Source organism: Sabethes cyaneus, chromosome 2 (genome assembly GCF_943734655.1).
Source record: "Sabethes cyaneus chromosome 2, idSabCyanKW18_F2, whole genome shotgun sequence".
Classification (NCBI taxonomy): Eukaryota; Metazoa; Arthropoda; class Insecta; order Diptera; family Culicidae; genus Sabethes; species Sabethes cyaneus.
Window position 1 is genome coordinate 35,711,464 of NC_071354.1, and position 19,548 is coordinate 35,731,011.

At 38.9% G+C, this 19,548-nt stretch overlaps 1 protein-coding gene across 1 annotated transcript in view; it reads left to right on the top strand.

The window, feature by feature from the left end:
- Nucleotides 1–19,548, top strand: part of LOC128738720 (plexin domain-containing protein 2) — a 50,797-nt gene that overhangs the window by 27,468 nt on the left and 3,781 nt on the right. Inside the window, exons 2-4 of the mRNA XM_053834047.1 lie at nucleotides 11,155–11,732; nucleotides 11,877–12,069; nucleotides 19,293–19,502. Of these exons, the coding sequence (XP_053690022.1) occupies nucleotides 11,155–11,732; nucleotides 11,877–12,069; nucleotides 19,293–19,502 (981 nt within the window). The remainder of the gene's footprint in view (nucleotides 1–11,154; nucleotides 11,733–11,876; nucleotides 12,070–19,292; nucleotides 19,503–19,548) is intronic.

The following is a 19,548-nucleotide window of genomic DNA, read 5'->3' on the forward strand; positions in this document are numbered from 1 at the left end:
CTACGTCTACTTGTATCTCCCACATGGAATAAAAGGCAAAAAATTTATGTGATCTACACGGATTTGAAGGCTGCGTTCGATCGTATAGACCGTAAAATACCGCTGTTGAAAATTTAACGGCTTGGCGCATCTCGGAATTTTACGAAATGGCACAGTTCCTACCATGTGACAGAGTTCCACGTGTGCAGCTTGACTCCTGCTTGCCTGTCAAGTTTACCGACCTCGCGGGTGTACCACAAGGCAGCAACATGGGATCACTTTTTTTTTTTTTTTAATTCTATATTAGAGACCAGCCTGCGGCTGGTTCGCCTCTCTGGGATCACTTCTATTTTTGCTGTTTTTGTACGATATTGATTCGCTGCTCTGCTTGGAGTTGGATGCACGTTTATGTATGCTGATGATTTGAAACTATATTCAGTAGTTCATACCATAGACGATTGTGTCCGGCTTCAAACGATCTTGGATGTGTTTGTAGGCTGGTGCAAGAAAAATTGGCTTGTTATCAGTATCACAAAATGTCAAGTGATGACTTTCCACCGCATCACCAGTCCGGTTGTTTTCAACTACCAAATAAATAAGCATGTTACTTTGGGGTACTGCTTGACACCAAACTCACGTTCAACTTACATCGTTTCACGGAAATATCGAAAGCTTCTCGACAGCTCGGTTTTATCGCTAAAATTGCACGTGACTTCAATGATCCTCGCTGCATGAAGGCGCTATACTGTTCGTATGCCCGCTTCTTGCAAGTTCATACAACAACGAAAAAGAAGCCCAAATCTTATATCAAATACATAGCTACATATAACATAAATAAACTATACTCTCACATGCCCCATGCAGTTACAGTTCATAGAATTTAAGTTCATTGCTTTTCTCCAATAACATCTCCTTGGTTCATATCGCCAGTAGATCTCTGCTATCAGACTGTATTATCGATTAAACAATTCAGCATAATTTTCTCTTATCGGATGTTGGAAAAACAAAACAAAGAGCACATACCTAGCACCTGGGTACAGCAGACATTCTGAAGCGACCCCTGGCGAAGGCCAACAACTGCGATGAATAATGGTGTTTGCCATAATTGACGGCCGATGATAGCAGAAATGAGTCTGCGCGATAATTCCAAACGGTCGGTTTGGTTGGTGTGTTCAGCCAGTCAGCCAGCCTGGCCAGCGGCCACATTTGAAATCATCTCGATAATGTCGGAGAGTGAAAAGAGGCTAGAAATCGCCGCGGTTAATCACGGTTATAGGTATGAAGCTTTCGGCAGCCGTGTGCATTCTCAAAACACGGTAGATCGTTTGATATGCAAACAGCGCAGAGATCGACCGAACGTGTGCGAAATGTGGCAGTTGGGTGCCACGCTATGAGATTCACCGCTTTGCTAGATCGGCCGTTCGGCATGAAAATGTAAACACATTAGCGTCATTAGATATGAGTAACCGTTTGTAAGCAAGGAAAAAACGGAACAGTGTTTAGACAACAAAAATGCACTTATTTAAAAATTATTAATCCGTAGGTAGCAAGAACTTTGATATAAAGTATCGTCAAAAAATGTGAGTGTTTTAAACTTGGGGTGAACATATTTAAAGTCACAAAAATTGGGAGAGACTCCGACGTCAAACCACTACAATTGGTGTTTTATCACGGAGTGATGCACTGCAACGTATCGAGAAATTAATCGACCTTCAAAAATGAAACGTGCGAATATAGGCCTAATTGAGTTCAATACAATCAGTGAAGGCTTCGTGAAGCGATGAACGATACAACATCATACCGTGACCGTAAACTGACGGCGGCAATCGGCTACAGCCCTCACCTTTAGCGGTTTCCATAGTTATAGCTGGTATATAACACCGGCACTATAATAATTTCGGTTTCCGTGTTAACATTGCTTTTGGAGCATCATCAGGAGAGGCCATCATCGAATGACGATAATAATCTTCGAAGTTCATCTGCCTCTGGTAATTTATATACACTGCACTGGAATGCTTGTTTCAAAATTGCCAAACATTTTTTATTTCGCCGGCATTTCTCTTCTTTTGCTCTGCCTGATTACGTAGGGGAAACAAGGGAGACTTGATCCCCATTTTGTTTTATGTATATTTCTCAAAAGTCCACCAGAAAAAAAACCTGGGTTTTCAACTTTTCGGCAGTTCACAATACAGCTTACTACCTACAATTTATCAGTTAGTGATACGTAGCGCTAAACAAAAGATATGAGATATTTTGGAAAGTACAGAAAATTGTACATATTCAAAATATGCGGGAGACTTGATCCCCCGCTTAGCCACAATTGATCCATTTGCAAATATATATTTTTAAAGCTCAACTTTCATTTGGAAGTTTTATTAAAATAGGCCTAGTTCATATAGTATCATTATTTAGTGTACAACAGTTTAATTCAAAAGTATAAAAAGTATTTAGAAATCGTTAAGTGCATCGATCTGTAAAAGTATAGATTTGGACATCTCTTATAATTTGCGACGAGAACTTTTTCGTTGGGTTTTAATTTTTGAAGCATTATATTTTTCCTGTTTAATAATCAGAGCGGCCTCCAGCTTCAATTTCGTTGGTGCATCTGTAAGGATGTGTATCTCCTCGTTTTCTTACTCTTCGCATATTTTTACGTGGTGATGCCTTTGGAAATGGTTTTATATTTACAGGTGTTTTGATAATTGTATTGTACGGAATCATCGATTTTGGTACCTGATTAATAGAATTCTTCAAAGAAGATGAGTTGTTTTGTTCAGATGAATTCTTTGTCCGAGCAGTCTTTCTTCATCCTTGGAAAATGCACAGGTTGCTCCTCCGTAGTCCGGTTGGTAGATGAACTTTTCAGAAGCATTTTTTCGCTCTCTCACATATCGCTTAAGTGTCATTACATTCAAATTGAACATTTTTGCGGTCGTTCTAGCCGGATTTCCAAACTATTCGTAATTTTTACATAACGAATGTTTACGATATGGAGAATTGTTCATTTTATTATTTACGACATAACGGCCTCCAAGCTCTTCATTTCCTAACAAAAGGATCAAGTGTCACTGAAATTATGTGGATCAAGTGTACCTGTCGTAGTAAGTTTTACTGAAAATTAATTTTGTAAAATATATACAAGTTTTATTGTAAAATGTATACAGCATCAATGAATAAACATGTTTAGCTAATTTTTTATTTGAAAAGTAATTCAAAAATTTCAAGGCAGTTTTCCGTAGACAAAAAGTTGGACTTCACTAAAAAAAGAAGTATAGAGAATTATTCCGTTGCAAATCTTATTATATTATATTTTCTTTGCAATGTAAAAATTTATTACATTTTTGTTTTGCAATTTTGTTAGTTGAATGAAATGTACAACTTCGTTTTTTTCTGCATAAAAACAGCATTGTATTTACTGAGAAACAATGAATGGATCAAGTGTCCCAAGGGATCAAGTCTACCTGGTCTCCCCTAATAAGCCGCATTGGAGGGTCAGTCCCACTAGCGTACAATGTTGATTGTACGCAGTATGACGTTGTGGCCGCATGCATTTTAGCGTCAGTGTATCTCGCCGCTATTTGCCGCTAATAGAATCAATAATTACAGTAAATTGCCAACGAGGCTTATCAACGGCGAAGGGTGTGAATATTATAGCAACAGAAAGTACGAATGATTGATTGCACGTACGCCCCCAGCTTCTACTGGTTGCACTGCAGTTTGATAAATTCATGATAAGATTGTCGATAAGGATTTCACTTGATTTGTGTGCATTAGAATAAAATAATGCGAAATTTTATGATGATATATAATTGAGTAGATTTTTAAAAGTGCTTTAAAATTATAATAGTGATTTGGTCTTTTATTAATATTCAAATATTTTCTCGATTGCCACTTTAAGTAGGATAATTGCTAACTGTAGTTTAACATGCAACATAGGGCCCTATTACGCAAGTTATGGGTCACTTTGCTAGACTAATCTACAGGGTGAGTAGCAATAACTGTCAGTAATGTAAATAATCACAAAAGTAAGACGCTTGCTTAAATTTTAATTTTGAGTGTATTTCGTGTAAAGTATATCCTTAGCATTTGTCTTAAATTAGTCCAATTCAAATCTTTTTCCCTTTGCATTAATTATCAGTTGCAATCGTTGTTGGAATGCATTCCAGCTGAAACGCAAAATTTCCTGAGGCATTTTATCCCAAATCTTCTCAAAAAATTTCTTGAAAGTATCAATAGTCAATCCTTTGGTGTTCCCTAGTTTGCCTGGCGTGTAACCCCATACATAGAAGTAGAGAGGATTAAAATCGGACGAAGAGTCATGCCACTCTTTCAAAGAAATAAAATCCGGAAAATTGTCCTCACACCAAACACGTGAGCTTTCGCCTGATGAGACGGTGCAGAATCTTGTAGTGTTTTTTGATGATGAGAAGCAAATGGTTCTTCGCTCTTCGCTCTCTTGCTCGTTTGATGGTTTCCGGTGTCCTTACAGTGCGTTTACGGCCAGATTTGGGGACCGGTCCAAGAACCGGTTTCCTTGTATCGCCAATGTACGAAAAATGAATCTTACGTTTATTCCGAGTGGCTTCAGCTTCTTTCAAATATCACACGGTCGAAAATTTTGCAAAAACAGACTTAGCACAGGTTCCCTTTTTGCATCAATGATTGCCACGACTCTTAAACGAATAAAAATTCAAAACGAACTTGCAAGCTGTTTTGACAACTGAACCACACTATTAGCCATAGGTTTTATCTGTCACATAACCATGTTTACTGCAAATCTTGTCTATCTGTCCAATTTTTCCGCGAGTAAGAACGATTTTCACGAGTAGAATTAAAAAAATTTAAGACTAAAAAACTTGATTATTCTCGCATTAACGCTACCTAGCGAGCAAATCCTGTAAAATACCGTTTGTAACTTTGAAGATCTCGTGTTTGCGTAGATTTTTGTAGAAGAAACCATCGCTCTAGGTGGTAAGGATTTTGTGATATAAACGTCACAAAATTGGAAAAAATGCGATTTTTCCGACTTTTCTTTACTAATACCTCTCCTTATAAAAGGTCTTCCCCGTCAAGTCGCCATTCATAATTTTATCATTTAATCCATAAAATTACCTTTCTAAAACATCTGAAAATTCGAAAATCTGCCAAGTTTTCGCTGAAATATAGTAGGGTAAATGATTTTGAAATGGAACGTAAATATACTAAAATTAAATTAATATTATAGCCAAAACTACTTTATAGTTAAGTTAAAATAATTATGAGGCTCAGAATAAAGTAAAATTAGGCCATTACAAATATTTTATAAAGTTTTTGTCCTTCTGGTGTTGGGCCACTAAAGGGGGGGGGGGGGGGAAAAGTGAATATTTTAATCGAGCAAAAAACATGGGTTGAAGCATTTTTATTTAAAGTTTAAGCGTGAAAACCAAATCTGTTCTTGCTTTTAATATATACGTTATTATGTTCCATGCAAAAATGTACGAAAAGAAGACAAAAACGAGAGAATTTTTTTGGACGATTTTCGGAAACTCCGAATTCGAATTTCCATTTCTGTTTCGTGCTAGAAGTGTTAAGTATAAGTACACTCATTTTTCGAGTTTTTCAGGCTGTAGAGCCCACGGACAATTGATTTTATACTCATATCCTACAAAAATATTCATTTTTGAAACTTCCTATTTTCTATCTGGTACAGTTCATCATCGACTATCATTTAAAATTAAAACCTAGTATCTATCTCTACCTTTAAACCTAGTAGAATTATTATCAATTTCCCACCCTTTCGTACGCGATAAATTATAACCGTCGCGGGCGAAACCGTCGCCAGAATCTTCGCGTGGGCAAATATCGTTTATTTTGTCAAGTAAATCAATAGCTTACGTGCTAGACAAGCATAATATATACTTATAACTTACATACAGTCAAGCAGATTCTCTCTGCGACGATTTCAAGTTATCAAAAAAACTGAGCAGCGCGTTTTGTTACCAAAGAAACGGGCAATACCAAGTCTAATTTTTTCAAGCACCATTTACAGTATGATTTCGAATTTGACAACAAATGCGTGTCGCCTATGTTGCCAAAATCGAAACCGTGGCAAAATCTAGACCATGTAGGCGATGTAAAGCTTTCTTCGAAATCATTTTATCCTCAAAGTTTTTTCATCATCTCCTTCCTAATTTCTCACGTTGCCCTTTTCGTTGTTGTTCAACTTGAACTCCCTGCTTTACTTTTGGTCTGTTTTTTCCTCCTCCTCCTGTCATTTCTTTAGCGTCGTCGCTCATGTAGACCTCTTCTTCTAACTATCTACTTTGTCAGCTTCCTCTTTGTCATTCTCCTCCTCTTTATCATTTTACCTTTCTTCGTTATCCTCCTCCTCCTCGTCTTGTTTCGTGTCCTGGCCTTCATTCTTATCCTCCAACACTTCAAGAAAGAGAAACATTCATATACACGATTCTTAATTTCAACATGAAGGAGGAACAATGCAAATTTATGCCCAGAACATACGCCTCGATTCTACGGACTTGATTGTATCTATTCTAGAATTCCATTTCTGAAATCTGAATTCCTGTTCTGAAATTGGTTGGATAACATTTATTGAATATCTGAGTGCATTTTGGCTACAATAAATCGCTTTTAAATTTGAGTTATAGTCGCGAGAAATGATGAGGTTGCTGCGGCTATTTTAGGCCTACGAAAATCTATATGGTTTGATTTTTCAGCAGGCCAAATGCGCCTGTTCGATACAAACCAGAACACTTATAAATCAATCCCTCGAATAACTCAATGGGTGGTGCTGTGCTTGCGCCCACCGTAATTTCTTAGTTGCTCAATCAAGAATAAAGTTTTTGACATATTGCTCGGGCTTATCAAAGGCTAGTCGCCTACTAAAAATCAGCTATATTTATTTGAAGAAACCTGAGAAATTGCGATGAACAAACAGTATCACCCAAAGCTCTATTCGGCGATTTGCTGTACTTCAATAGCAAACCAAAAGGGAGTAAGGGCTACCAATATACCAGCAATACAATTAATTTAGTATGGATTTTTACTTAATATGCTAGAAACGTTCTTGGCACCTTTGCCTTGCGTGCTTGTAGTAGTGTACGTGATGCATCTCAGTTTGTTTAAACTGGATTTAAAATCGAGATAAATGTTCAAGTATTAAATGGAACTTGGTTTATTATTTCATATCAGAATGAAATTTTTGTGCTCCTGCTTGATAAAAAGAAGTAGGATTGTTTTGCGGTACTGTATTAACAGTTGTTTAATTTAATTAGAATAGTTTAATTAGAATAAGCAATTGTGAACAAAATTGTGTGTTTTTCATACCAGTATCCAGAGCGGTTGCACGTAAGCGATTGCTTCTATTTCTTTAGCCTAACCAGGTGCTAGTGGAGAAACAGTGGGTTTGACGTTCATTTAATACAAACTAGCAAAATATGTGAACTTATGTGAAAATAGTTATAACACAGTAAAGCGTACGGGTGCGACATTCTTTTCAGTATTTAATATACACGATAAAATTTAATGCGCATATAGTGCACAACTACGGAAACTGCTAATAATCTATTATTTTTTCTATTGGATATTTTACAATGGCTGCTGTAAGCCAATTCGATCAGGCTGATCTGACAGTAACACTTCAGCTTTTCTGTCCACGGCTGTATACTTTCAAAGCTTATGCTTTATAGCTTTGTTTGTAGGACAAAGCGAAAAGTTTCATTCAATTATGACGGTGGATGTTGGGTTGTCGGTAAGAACATAATCGGTTTTATTGCTGCGGCTTGAGCTTATAACCATTGGAGGCATCATCCATCTCTATTATTGACCCTGAATTTGAATCCCGAGTATCGTTTCCTAGACAATGCGGAAACCGTCCACTACGACTTTTACAAAACAGACTTCGAAGCTATGAACAGCTTTTGGTTAATTTGGACTGAAACTCGTTACTGGCCCAGTCACGACGTAAATTTTGCTGCTTCGATCGTGTGTGGTATCATGCTTTATGCGATCGTTTAGTTTACACCGAAAAAATTCGATCGTAAACCTGTTAGGCTCGCATGAGCTGAAATATATAAAACGACTAAAAAGGGCTACCCTTAGGAAATACTGCAAATATCGCATGGACCGTAAGAAAATTAACTACGCACATGCTAACGCAAATTACAAGCGCCTCAATAACAGTTTGTTCATTGCGCCTAATGCGCATCTGCAGAGCTGTATTAGAGCGAATCCCAGGAAGTTTTGGCGCTTTGGAAACGAACCACGGAAAGAATCTAGACTCCCTTCCACTGCGACTGACGGCGTTATAGTAGCGGATTCAGTCACAGATATTGCCGACTCGAAAACATAGGAAATCCACAACTGGATGCCGCCCAGAAGACATTCCTTCCATAGTGCTGAAACGTTGTCTGAATACTCTTGCAGTGCCCTTAACAAAGGTTTTCAATATATCATTGATGACGGGAGTTTTTCCCGAGTGCTGGAAGGATTCTGTTGTGACAAAAAGAGGTGCAAACGAACCATTGCTAATTACCGTGGTATTGATGCCTTAAGTGCTGTCTCTAAACTATTTGAACTAATCATGCTGGAAAAGTTAATGCAAGATTCATCACACTGTATCTATCCTGACCTGCATGGCATATCAAACCAATTTAATCGCGTTTACATCGTTCATCATCGATGCAATCCAAGAAGGTTATCTAGTTGACACCACAGCCATCTCCAAATACTACAAATGAGGCATTCACAACAATTTGCTGATTTGGCTGCGCTCCTACCTCACGGGCAGAACTATGTTCCCCAAGGAAGTCATTTACCGCCATTCCTATTTCTGTTGTATATGAACGTGAACGTGAACATAATCCTCAAATGTTTGAGATTATCATATGTTGACGACTTGAAAATGTACTATACCGTACAAAGCCCTAATGACACCCCCCTCTTGCAACAGGATTCAGAAACCTTTGACCAATGGTGCCGAATAAACAAGGTGTTACTAAATGTGTCCAAGTGCTCAGTCAGTCATCTCCTTCAGTCGCAAATGTATAACGTATCTGCGTGATTATACCCTCCATGAGATGCACGTAAAACACAAAACAACTGTAAAAGACTTGGGATCACATTCAAACACATTTCCTTCGTTGTATCCCGAGATTCCCCGTAAGTAGGTTTGTGTTGTTTTGCTAGAAGTTTCAAGGATGTGCATTGCTTCAAATCTTTATATTGATTACCGGTTCGTCCTTTACCTACTGGAATACTCTGCTAGTGTTTGGTCTCCTTTTTACCAAAATGCAATTCGTCGGATTGAAGCAGTTCAGCGAAAATTTGTTGGATTTGCTATGCGACACCTACGCTGGCGTGATCCAAGCTTATTAATTTAGAGCCACTGGAAGGAAGGCGCAATGTGGTGCCGGGTTTTTAATAGCTGGTACGACGTGATTGAATGATTTTAATGGGTCGCGTGTAAACAATAAGCGTAAATAATGTTTTAAAACATGTTTGTGTCAGTTCAGTTGTCGTTAGGATTACATTTTTTATCTGTTGACTATCTTATATAGACGCAAAATTGCTAAACAACAGCTAGAAAAGCACAAGGCGAGATGTTGCTGCCTTGCGGAACTTCTCCGCTTCGTATTGTACCACTGACAATTCAGCCATTCGAGCCATTCATTTTCGTAACAGTATTGCATGGTCGGTTCGATCGAAAGCTGCTTTCAAATCAGTATAAATGACGGCAACTTGTTTCTCGTCTTCCATTTGCAAAATAAACATCGATTCAAATTCTAACAGATTAGTACAAGCAGATCGACGAAACCGAACTGAGCCGTAGAAATGTAGTTCTTCAACACTGCTATGCAACGACTCGAAAATACGGCTGGAATACCATCAAGCCCCGTGAACCGGTCGTGTTGTCATCGTCGTCAGAACTTCAGGAGCATAGAGCCGGTGTGGCTTGTGCTGTTTCAAGCAAACGTGTCCATTCAATTTGGTGGTCTTGGGCAATTCGTCACCAATTTCCGCCAGGCGCCACAGAAGTCGCAAATGGACTATCGACTTGGTCGAACCATTTTGCACGACGATCGTCTTTGTTCCTGGTGCCGGTGTTGAGGAGAACCTTTTTCCTCGCATCTCGTCCTCCGGCATTCTTACGACGTGTCTAGTCTCCCCATAACCTGCCTGGAATCTCCAAACAACACCTGCAGCTCGTGATGCATACGACTCCGTCATTCTCCGTTTTCAGTGTATACTCCGACAGAGCGCGTAGGTGCTCCATGAGCACCTTCAAGTCCATGAAGTTCTATCGGTAAATGTCTGAGAAAATCGAGATTCATGGGCCGTAACTCAGGAACAACGAAAATCGCTATCGTGAAATTTTTTATCACTAACGGATTAGAAATGGGCAAACAGGAAACAAATATTTTGTTTGATTTAGAACATGGTATTTCAAACTTTTTTAGAGTATAATTTACAAATGCCCAGCTTTTAAGTTATCGATTACTTATGTCCTACTTTTTTTCATCCATCCCTCTATGGTGCGCCAATAATTAGTAGTAACTTAGTAATAATTGAAATATTTTTTTTAGCTTTAAATCCGTACTTCCATGAAGAAAATTTATATGTACAATCGAAAATTTTGAATCTCTCAATCAGGAAACCGGCACCTTTTGGACAGTAACACTAGCTTACTTGCGATAAAAATTGACAGGTGCTGTCCTAGTTATTTAGTGCCTTTACTCTTGAGCTTGACAACAGTTGAGAAGAGTACAAATTAGCCTTACCATCTTTAGTCACAATTATAGTACGGCGCTGTACAGCTTGTCGTTGTTAAGCTATTATATTCTGCATGCGTCGTATGTTGTACATTCATACGATCGACAGCGCGTGTAAAGATCAGTGGGATTGTAGCGCCGCGAAACTGACAAATTATAGACATTACTTGCCGATGGATGAGATGGTGACCAACCGACGACGGCTGCGCAGCTGATTGACCGCATGACCCTTCGCTGGCGCCGACACTCATTAAGTGAATTAATTGTTTATTTAAAGCTTCATTGCACTTTCCAACTATACGCAGATGATAAGACACTGGTTTCCACTAGAAAACAAAACTGCTCAAGGCAACCCACAGCTACCCGCACAATAGTGATAATGATAAATTATTATTTAATCTTCCCTCAGATCCTCCGAAGAAATCCTCCAGCGAATCCCAGTCAACCGATTCGGTGAAGATATTCGCACAAAAACCTCCAATCAGTGAGGACAAAACGAGCATCGCGAAACAGAAACTGTTGAACGAGAATCTAACCGGCAAAAAAGCGCCGACCATGAACAGCACAACCGTCTACACCGATCATCTGCTCGGGTACAACGGGACAGGTCAGCGGAAGGACTACTCGATAGTGTCGATCAAACCGGGTGCGGAACCGACGACGATTTCGACGCCCTCCGGCGGTGGTTTAATCAATGTGTCCGTTGAAGCACGAGGGGGACTTGGGGTGGCCAGAATGGCAGATGGCGGTAGCACAACAACCGTGGATCCACTAAGCGACGCCATCAACATCGACACGGTGGAGCGAAGCGAAGCGGACCTGAATACTACGCTGCAGAACCATAATATTACCTACCAGCAGGAAGACTATCACACCTACTACAACAGCGTCTGGACGACCGATAAGAGCGCCAGTGACGCGTACTGGAAGCGGCTGGATAACATGAACGTTAGCAGTTTGTTGTCCAACTCACACCGGAGGGCGACGGTAAGTGTGCTGCTTTTTAAATTGATCTAATTGTGGTATTTACGGTACGAACGCTTAGCTTCGATTATTCCAGAGAACAATTAAAAGTTGAACGTTGTGGGTATTCTTTTCACGCATACAAACTTTTTTTCTCTCCTTTCACAGACCGTTTTGCTGTCGTTCGATTTCCCCTACTACGGCTACCCGATTCGGAACATCACTATCGCCACTGGAGGTTTTCTCTATACCGGCGATTATGTCCACTCGTGGCTGGCATCGACACAGTACATCGCTCCGCTAATGGCCAACTTCGACACAAGTTTATCGAACAATTCTTTTGTCAAGTTCCGCGATGATGGTGAGTTTGTTATTCCTTCTTAGATCTTAGATGTTTTACTGCGTGTCTAAACCTCGACAGAAGGTCGACGTTTATTGCAGACGTATTTTATGTTTTGTCTTGTTTCAATCTAACTCGGATCTCGATTCAGCTTTAATACATTTCAATTGTTTTTGCTTTGTATTTGAATCAATTATGTCAATTTTGCCTCCATTTGCTTGCTAATTTAGCCTTTGAGAAGACATGAACTAAAAATTTGGAAAAAGTTCTTTTCCGCTTATTTTAATACTAATTTTGAATGATTCACGATTACGAGAAATGAATGAAAACCGATCATAGACATAAGTATTCTGGAGCGGAGTGGAACATAGTCAACGCAATAAAACGCTGCTCTTGTGAAAGTACGATTTTCAACGTATCAATATATTGGAACAAATTTTTTTTGTTCTGTTGGTAAAAGTCTTCTCCAAACTTTTATAACGTTTGGGCTTTTTGCACCAAACACAGCCAGAGAAAATAGAAAAAGAAAGCAATTAACCAACAAAATTAAAAAAAAGTTTGTTCCAATTCCAGTTAGTATTCGAGAAAAAGGTACATATAGTATGAAAATCATGTTTTCACAGGAACGGTGTTCCACTGCGCAATGGGATAGTTATATACCGTGCAAGCACCATATTCAAAACAGTGCCTAATTCCAAACAGTTGCAAATTTTTCATAAATATTGACAAAATTCTAGCTATTTAAACAATTTAATCCCTACATCTGATGATTTCATATTATTAAAATGGTTTAAATGGCTAAAGTTTTGTCAATATTTAAGAAAAATTTGCAACTGTTCAGAATTAGGCACTGTTTTGAATATGGTGCTTGCACGGTATATATGATCGTTTTTCATTCACTGGACATAGCTGGAACCTGCCGGAAAATGCGGGAGTTTTGGTTTTGGCCACATCTCTTTTAAACTTACTATAAATGTTCCTGCGAGAAGCAGTAATTCAAAATTTATCTTATCATCAAACACAGTCATAAATCTGCTAGATTTATACACTCAAAATAATCCATACGTCTTTTCCACGTGAAAACTCAAGTAAACTTCTCTACAGGGAGTTGCGTGATTTTCAGTTAATTGGTTAATTTCATTGGAAAACATAATATCTATCTGATTTTCACATAAATACATTAGTATTGGTGTGAACTACCTAGAATCCACGTAAATAGCACAGGAACAGTTAGATAGGCAATACTCACCTAACTTATATCATAAATACGACGTGGAAATTATTTTGAGTGTAGGGTTATTAACATGGTAACATCCCGATCAAACAGATTTATTGCACTACTAGGTAGAATATTAAAGTTCAACAACGAAAACATTTTTTTATTCGAGGCCATTTTGACATATTCTATTCGAGCTAAAAGATCGCAAATTAAACTTCACCAAAGCAAAGTGTGAATTGCAAAAATAAAGTTATTAATAATCGGCTTTCATATCACAGGAAGCAACTAGAATGATTTTGCATGAATTTGAGATGGACTTATTGAATATATTTATTTTGTTTAAACAACCACAAAAATCACAGAATTTCGATGGCGCGTTGATTTTAGCCGCCTGCCAATGTACACGATAAAATTTAATGTGCATATACTGCACAACTACGGAAACTGCTGAAAATTTATTCTATCGGATAATTTATTATGGCCGCTTCAAAGCCGTAACAATGTAGTTCTTCAACATTGCTACGCAACGACTCGGAACTACGCCTGGAATACTCCATGAATCCGTCGCGCCGGGGAGCCTCGTGCTGTTTAAAGCAGTCTTCTCCATTCAACTCGATCTTGGGCCACTCGTCTCTACTTTGCCAGGTGTCTCTGAAGTTTGAACTGAATAACTTTTAACTCAGAGTGCGCGAAATGGACGAGCAGCTTCATTCCCTGCAGACGACAAGTCTACACGCATACATCCGCTGTACTCAAAATTACTTGCAACAAAATTCACTGTCGTTTCGGTGTAAAATGCCTTAAACAAAACGATGGTGTACCTCAAACAATGCACTATAATGATCAGTCTGCTGAAAATGCAGTTGATACTGTAGGCCCGTTGCCGTATTGCACTCCAGAGAGATATTGACCTGCTTTTGAAATGCTGTGATTGTAATTATTATTCACATTGGTCACGTTGTAGGCGGCATCACGTTGGTCAACGCCACCTACAAGGTGCTCTCCCAGATTTTGTTGCATCGTCTATCCCCAATAGCAAGAGAATGCGTAGGGCAGTATCAGGCGGGTTCTATGGGGGCCCGTGCTACTACGGATCAAATTTTTACTCTCCGACAAATCCTCCAAAAATGTCGAGAGGACAACGTGCCCAAGCATCATGTTTTCTTGGATTTCAGGGCAGCATGGAATCATTTACCACTTCTAGTTCGTCGCCGTCAACGGTTATCATCCGTTTGTCTCATTTGAACCGCCTCCCTTCGCGTATTTGGTCTCCGATGCATTAATTCTTAACTCAATCCTTTTAGATTCCGCTTTCAGACTGCCGTACATTGCCTCCGCCGTTGCAAAATACCTGGCTATGATATCAAAGTCATCTGCGAAGTTTAGTTCCTCTCAAGAGCGATGTTGCACACCATGCATGCGGACTCGAAAGTGTGCACGAAAAACCTCACTCGATCCTATGTAACCCTGATCAGTTTGTTCCGTGCATTTTCTATCACAGCTGATCTCGTTCGACTGTATCGTATGCTGCTTTGAAATCAATAAAGATGTGATGCGTAGGCATTTTTGCAAGATCTCTCGGATGGCAGTTGCGCGAGCTCCATGAAGCTCGCCTGGTAATTCCCTATGAAACCTTGTGCTATCGGTGACAGCCGGCGTAACCTGATCTGGGAGAGTGCCTTGTAGGCGGCGTTTACCATCGTCATGCCTTGATAGTTGCAGCAGTCGAACCGATCACCCTTTTTGCAGATTAGACAAACCTTTCTTTCCATCTATTCCTCCGTAGCTTCTTACTTATGTGTCCATGGCGCCGTTCCGGCAGAACCAAGGGATGAAATCAGAGATCTCCACTGTTGACGGTTACCCGTCATAGCTTTTACCTATCGCCAGGACAGGTTCTCGTCTACAGAGAGGTAGCTCCGGTAGAGTCTTCTCCTAAATCTTGAAAATAACCGAGTGTAAAGGTGTTACCAGTGTTTCTCGGTTATGTTCGTAAGGCTCTGCTGGTAGGTGGTAGCAGGAAGGCGATTCTTACCGGCGGAGATCAGATGCCACGACATTCTTTTACGGACACTCCTAGGTTAATTTCCGTTCCGCAAACCGGTGATCGTGTGCCGCGTATCCAGAAGTTTTTAACTGTAATTCAGAAATAAAAACTAACACTACGTTTTTTTTTCACAATTGAAAGATCAAAAATTGGCAATACAATTTTTTTTTTAAATCTTTCATTATTTAGAACATAGTTTTTCTGATTTTTCTGGGGTGTTTTTCACCACTGGAGCAAATTTTTCTAAAAAGAATCAGAGGGTTGTGTTCAAGACACGACCGCATGTTCAACGTAGGACTACGCTAATGTAAAGATGCGTTTGAAATGGGTAATTTTGACTACATTTGGAACGCGATATGTTGCTAGTTTTTGCTCAATGTTGCTTCTGTCGCCACCTGCTCATTTGTGACACGTAGCCATAGTTACTTGGAAACATTAGCAACAGTTAGGAACAACCCAAGTAACACGACTCTACCACATGTAGTTGAAATAACTTATTTATGACTTGTATTAGTCATATATCAGTCACCGCAACTAAATTACAACAACTGTGCTGCTAGGGAACTTGCAATTTAGACGCACCTTAATAAAAACACTTACGAGAAAAATGATTGCTCGTGGAAATCATAATACTCTTTATTGACGGTTATGATGGTTCTGAAAATAACTATTTTGAAAGTTTATTATTGACTGAAACGATTGGATTGGCTACTTTGTGCGAGTCACGGCGAGTGACAATTGTCGTATTGACTAACGTGACTCGCAGAATAAGGGTGTTTTTTTTACATATCAACCACATCTGATTTCCGGTGGCAACGCCATCGAGTTGATGTCGCTTGTCCGAGTTTTTTTAACTGGTTAGTTTAAGGGGTTGAAGGGAAGAAATCACATTGTCTCTAGTTAAGATAGTGGTGAATTTGAATAATTATTTTCCCCCTCAGGCAATGGAGACATGAAAACTTTATAATTAAAATTTATTTGACTGTGATCGTCACTAACATTTCTAAACTTTTATAATATAGAAGCTGTACGGTAACATTTCTGCAAAGATTTAACCATAATGAAAGATTGCTGATTTATATAAAAGAACTCTAAGGATTTCAAAATAATTACAATACCCAACAAACATTTTTGCTGTATTATTGCTTATTAAGCACCTATTTTTTAATATTGGCTGTAGAAGGGTTGAATAATCTGCTATTCAAATAAAACTTTTGTTGGGTAGCTTTTAATTATCCCATGCCGCCGCAAGCAGGACCTGTTATGATTATAGACATTAAGTGACAGACAAATACGTATAAACGAAACACCTAATGCCTGATGACTGATCCCCTACCCTACATTACATCTTATCGGTCTCTATAAGACTCATCTGTTATGTTAGGCGAAGCGCTGACCCCTACGTGCGCCGGAGCGGTCACCTCATGCTTCAACGTTGGAGGGACCAGCTATTTTATGCGATGCACCAACTTATGATGTATTGACCGTTTCAGGATGCACTGAATCACTACGATTTCCATTTTTTCTCAAATGCTAGAGATTACAGCGCTCTGCCACCGTTAACGCTGGCCTCTTAGCCGTTACAGTTAATAACGCCTCCTCACGAACTCGCTTGCGGTATTTTCGCATGTATTTTGCTTGGAGCAATTGAGACTTTGTAAGATCAGATGCATAAAATCTCTTACTTCTCAATTAAATTGATTATATGTTATTAATAACAATTTCATATGGTAACTATGGCGACAACTAAACGAATACTGTAGTTAATTTAAAAAAAAATTGTTCAACTTTACGTAGAAATTTCAAGAGTTACTTGCGAAATACAAGCTTTTAATAAAAACTATACAAAAGGCACATATTTTGTGATTCGAATGGTATGCGGACTATAAAAATATATTCAAAATTGGCTGAACTATAAGCGTTCAAAATCTATCACTTTTTCGTGTCACGGCCATCTTTGCTTTTCTAGCATACCACCCTATTAAACCCCCTTTCTAATACAAAAATTTTTAATCAACGATATTTGGTTATCAGCATTATACATTAAAGCATTAGAGAAATTATGCAGGTTAGACGGTGCATCCCTCAGCTTCAGTCCTACCAACATCACGAAAGCGGTTGAGATCTCACCTGCTGTTCTGACGCATGATTTTGACCCATCGAGCGTCTTACGAATCAGGTTAACTAATTTCGTCGGAAACCCATTTGTTAGCACTTATTTGCCACAGCTCATTTCGTTTGACTGAATCGTACGCCGCCCTTTAAAGTCTACAAATAGAGTCTGAAGAGTATGCAAGCTGTACTCCTGGAACTTGTCCGTACAAAAAGCTGTTAAGGACAAGGTCGTCAGAGTCCATTTATGGCAGTCAGCATGGCACCGAATATCACCCTTCCCTTCCCTTCTTCAGTGTACCAACATGCTCCCATAGACTCGGGAAACCATCACAAAAATATAAAATTAGTTCAACGAACCTGCTAGCCGTTATAAGATCTGGCAACTCGAAGCACTAAACATTGCATTCTATAAGTTCTATTAGTTTTTCGGTCATTAATTACACTAAATACTGAGATTAGTGACCAATTAATATTCATCACTATATTTTCGTTTTTTCGGAGTCGGGTTTTCATTAATTTTTTTCAGTCGTCAAATCAATTACGAAACTTAACTTGAGGCACAACAAATTTTAATTTACCACCCGAACAGTTATTTAGAGAGATATTACAATCATTTTGCCCAAATTGTTCATTGAATTGATAGGAAAAACTTCACTTCGATTCGATTGCAATTTCGAATCCGTGACCGTCGTTGATATACGTTGCCAAGGGAACGAACGTTTATATGGAGTGATGCCAACGTAAACATTTGAGCATGAAATTGACGAATTATTTTCGCTATTAAATTAAAGTTCGTAGAGCGTCGATAATATACTTACAAAATTTACCGTAAACAACATTTTATGTGATAGAATTACTGTCGGATCTAGTTCAACAGCAAAAATAGATACGCGATTCTACATTTCATAATTGTTCATAGCAGATTATTACCTACTACTAGCAACTTTATTTTTAACAAAACGATAGTGGCAACAAGTACTGAAATCAGTAAAAAGACAACTGAACTCTGAAGACCTTCTCCGTAAAATTAGGAAATATAAAATACATTCGCGTATATAAAGGTTGATATGGGATATTGACAGTTTTGGTGGCTAAAAACAAAAACTAGGTACATTTAGTCAACAATCAACGATTAAGACGTCGATGCCAGCAGGTGGCTGGCACCTGATGTGCTCAATCGCCAGTGCAACATACGCATTTCTCAATACTGAATTTTTATAGTCCTTGCTTCCAACCCCGTTATATAGCCATCTAAAAAAATCGTTTTTTTTTTCTGCCGGTAAAAATCAGATCCCGCTGCCACCACTTCGAGTGCCACCATTTAGAATGGACAATAGTTGGGCCAGTTCCACTTTGACTTCTGATAAGGCGTAGAATTTACTGCTGCGCAGACTATTTTGGGTGAAGTTTTGCATTCGACTAGACACGACATACGATGTTTTAATTTTTAATTGTTCTCTGTTATGTTTTTCGTAAACACGAATCAGCAGAATCAGCATTTCGCATTTCGCGAAGCCCAACGCACAGTTAAATGTGTTGACAGTGGCGAAAATGACGGACCATTATTTATTGGCAATTAAAATAATTGTAAATTGTGATTCACATTCGGAGCATATACTTTTTGGATGACTGGTGGCTATAAATATAGAGAACAAATATGTTTTGCTGAATATTTTACTGTCTAGTCTTGAAAAAAATCGAACAGTTTCAGGTTATTCTTCCCGATAAGAAAAATGTTAGTTGTCTGATAAACACGGTATTTTGAAATGTTTCTATGTTTGTTGAATTCAATTTGTCATTGTAAAGATAATTTTTGCGAAAAATTTCGATAATTTAGCTCATGTTTCTATTTTTTCGTATCAGGTGAAACCTTCACGGTGGTTTGGGAGAATGTTTCCCTCCAGGACAGACCGGAAAATGGTTCCTTTACGTTCAGTGCCACGCTCAACAAGTCCGGCGATATCGTGTTCGCCTATCAAATCATCCCGATCGACATCCAGCAGATCTACGACGATAAACATCCGGTCAAGGTGGGACTGTCGGACGCCTACATAATCGACAAGACTATTTTCCGTAAGTTTTTCGTCGGTTCTCACGCTGGTGGCACGCTGATGATTGT